The following is a 3,919-nucleotide window of genomic DNA, read 5'->3' on the forward strand; positions in this document are numbered from 1 at the left end:
GGGCTCCGGGGGGGGCTCGCACTCCAGGTCCCCCTTGGTGCTCTCGCTGCTGGACAGGCACCCCAGGCCGGAGTCCTGGCTGCTGGGCGGCGAGAACACTGCGAGAGGGGGAGAGAAAGAGAGAGAACACAGCGCCTGAGCCCCCCTCCCCGACCAGGGGGACTCTCACGGGGCTCCCCTCCCCGGGAAGAGGGGCGAGGGGTGCCCCCCCGCATGACGGGGTGCCGTCCTCTCTGCTCTGGCCGAGGTCAACGCAGAGGGGTAATGATGGTGGGGTGGAAACAAGCGAGGTCTGGGGCTCGCAAGCCTTTACCCCCCCAAAACTAACCTGCTCACAGACCTAAGGGCCCGGCTCGGGCAGGCCGACACCAAGGCCAAATATTAAAGAATTGAAAACTAACATAGTGCTAGGAACGGTTGCAACATTGCAATTTGCAGTAGATACAAAAACGAAGTAAAAGGGTCTCTGACCTTCCTAACCTTAGATGAGTTGTGATCCACCCCCAACACTCCCTTCCTGCCTACCGTGAATATAATTAAGGGGAAGCTGCAGTGGTAATTTCTCTCCTCATTAACTTCCTGATTGGTTTCAGGCTCAGGATTCCGGCGGGCGGCAGTTTGTCACCAATTCCAAATGGCCAATCGTTAATACTAATGTTTGTGTAACTAACTGCCAGCATCTGCCACGGCTTCTTGTACAACAATAATAGTGAAAGGGTAACATTAGTGATTCCCGTGTTAATTCAGATTCTGTTCATCAATAGGAAAATCTATGATGTAATTAGCAAAATGCATCAGTAGTTGAGGCAGTCGGAGGGAACTAAATCACAGTGGGAGCTCCATGGGCCCCTGACACCTTAATCATCAATACTTACTACGTTCTGGATTTTACTGTTCAGTGAGGACTATTACCAGGCTGTGATCTTTTAAAAGAGAATATTGTTTACAACCATTGCTCGTTTTTTAGAAGCCATGATGAATCTAGTGCAACTGTGCAAGAACAAGGAACATGGAACTGAGGCTTAAACTCTGTCCCCAAAATGCACCGCTGTGCCCAAGCGAGCAGCTCCTCCACACTTGAGCCTTGGGTGCTTGCAGACACAGGGGACTTCTAGCACATCTGATGTTCAATGAGAAAGAAAAAGACAGGCTTGAAGCCAGGAAAATCCAACAGGATCCAAGGAAAGTAAAGCAGCAGCCATCTAGGTCCATCCCATCACCGGGAAAATTAGAAACACTGAAAAAAACCCACCAACATCCCATTTCTATTTCTAGTATCATCTATTTCTGCAGTAACTTGCATATGCAGCTCAGCTTCCTGATTTGTCCTTATTTTGAACACAACCTGGGTTACTACGAGATGGAAAATTATTATGGAGTTAAGGTCTCATGTATCATTTCCACCTACTTTTTCTGTGACTAGATATAACAGCAATTTCTGTTACTTTTGGGGAGTCTTGCCCATTTTTGACACTGATGAACCTGGCTCCTTGATTTCATGCAAGTTTCTACTTTGACATGTCAGGAACAAACAAAGCTCTAACATCACCCTACCAAAGCAGACTCTACTATTGTCTTAGAGCTGACATAAGCCTTTACTGCCTAAGATCTCCTAGGACTTGAACCAGATGCAAACATGCAGGTTAGGGAAAATGAGTGGAAGAAGAAAGGAACATTTCTGCTCCTCTAGAAGGGAAGCTGGCCCTCCTCCTGAGAAGGGCTCACAGCACAAGCATATTCATTGGGTGGCCCAGTCTGCACCACACTCGCACAATCTGAAGCACACACCATTCATTATTCTGGCGAGCAACTTGTTGGACTGGTTCATGACTACTACAAAACAACAGAACAGAGATGCTCTGTCAAAGGGGGAAACCCCCTTCAGAGAAGGCAGCTATCAGCACCTCTCCTGACGCGCATGACAGACTAGCTCCTAATGGTCATTCAGGGCCTTAGGTTTTGCCTGCCAACAACACAAGCTTTGGTTGGATCTGGCCACATGTATCTCAGGAGTCATCTCTTTCTTCATGAGGTTATCTTATATTACATAGTAAACAAAGAGTAGTGTGGCTTCCATGAGGCTGGCTGGTTCAAGAGCTCAGTCCTCTTGATGCTGAAACCTCATTCTGCTCTGATTTAGCTAAGCCCAATGTGTTAAGATTTAGGACATACTGTAAGGAATCAGGAATCTCTGTGTTCCCATACTGTGAGACGAAAGGATGAAGGAAGAGATTGAGGTTGAAAGGGGATAATTTTTTGTTTACTGCTGAGTAGCCAAATGGGCAAGAGGTTTATTCATTTTAAAGGATTTGTTAATATTTTTAGTGTGCATGTGCCTGGAGTGATGGAAAGGCACATTTTAAAATACTGAGATCTATAAATCTCTGTGACAAACTTACAGAAAGTTTTTTTCGTAAATGGACAGATCCAACAGAAAACCCAGGCAACATGCTAGAGCACATATGTTAAAATCCTACCACAGCAAAACTGCCACTTTGTTTTCATGTTTCTATTTTTCTAGCAGCTATGCATTAATTCAGTGTAAACCTGGGGAATGACACAGAGGGCAAGTTTTTTGATAGACAGACACCCACGTCAGTTTCTTAGCCCCTCAAGTGCTGGCTCCTAAGCCTTCTGGCCCAGTGGGCTCCACCAGTCTTCCAGTATTTCTCATGGGGCATCAGACATCCTGACTGACCTTCTAATGGGTAGTGTCATTACATGGAAACAGTTCCAGCCACTGACTGGTTGCTCCCACAAACTGCCTCAGGGCCCGAAGCTCTTACCTAAAAACAGGGGTTGTTTTTCCACTGACTTCCAAATTAATCACAGTTTTAACAGTTAAGCAATTTGGGGTATATACGCTGGTCTCTGACTTTGCACAGGGGTATACAGCAACAGCCTCATAGATTTTAAAAATAACCTGGCACTACTGACATACTACCTTTAGCAGATGAGTGCTACTCCTGTGTCTAAACCTGCACTGCTTACTCGGACAGACTTCCACTGCAGTCAGTGTGAGTCACCAAAGCCAAGGTGCAGTGAGCAGATGCAATGCTGATAATAAAGAGCAAGATACTCAGATTGGGACTTGTAGCTATAAAAAGGCAGCAAAAAGGAAATGAGCAATTCTGTTCCAGTGTTTTAATCACACAGCAATAAAATGTAGAAGTTCCAAGTTCAAAGAAACAAAAACCATGTTCTTTTTGATTTAAATGTATGAGTTTCATCTGTTTGAGGCTTGTGGCTGATCCTCCCACTGTTGTTACACAACCCTTACCCGTGTAAATAACACTACCAGAATTGGGTCTGTGACAGTTTTTAAAGACCATTTCTTGATATAATTACCTCTTACCCTTGGGAAGGCACCTGAATACTTTTGAGCTATATGAATCTGAAATTTTTTCAGCTAATATCACACAGGAAAAGAAGTGAGAAGGGATTCCAACCATAAATACAAAACCTTACATCTTCTGACACTGGAAACCACATTGACTTTTAACATGAGTGATCCCTGGAATTCAATGGTCTGAAAAGAATAATACACTTTCAGTGATGTGAGAAAGCAGAACAATATTCATGCTTGAAAAGTAAATATTTTCCCAAGTTTACATTTAAAAAACTATTAAACTCTCAATAAGGCGCAATTTTTAAAGATTTAAAGTTGAAAGGTACAATCCATTTTTTAAAACTCTTTCACCTTCTTTTTCAGGAAAAAGGAAAATAAGTAAGTATGCCAGTCACACATACTGCTAAGGCCCATGCACTTCTTCTTCCTAGCGTGTACACATACGTGTGCAAGCACAGCCATGCGTGCAGGATGAAGGGCAGCAGAACCAGACTGCCACTGGCAGCCGGAGGGCATTAAAGCATCCCTAAAGCGTGCTTGCATTTTTGGTGTGAGGGTGTACAGGAACCG

At 44.5% G+C, this 3,919-nt stretch overlaps 1 protein-coding gene across 1 annotated transcript in view; it reads right to left on the reverse strand.

The window, feature by feature from the left end:
- Window positions 1-6: 6 nt before the first annotated feature.
- DMRT1 (doublesex and mab-3 related transcription factor 1) overlaps window positions 7-3,919 on the reverse strand; it is a gene marked incomplete at both ends in the record, with an annotated part of 52,879 nt that continues 48,966 nt past the window's right edge. The window contains one exon of the mRNA XM_010017355.1: window positions 7-98. Coding sequence (XP_010015657.1) covers window positions 7-98 — 92 coding nt within the window. The remainder of the gene's footprint in view (window positions 99-3,919) is intronic.

Source organism: Nestor notabilis, unplaced genomic scaffold, assembly GCF_000696875.1.
Source record: "Nestor notabilis isolate BGI_N333 unplaced genomic scaffold, ASM69687v1 scaffold18566, whole genome shotgun sequence".
NCBI lineage: Eukaryota > Metazoa > Chordata > Aves > Psittaciformes > Psittacidae > Nestor > Nestor notabilis.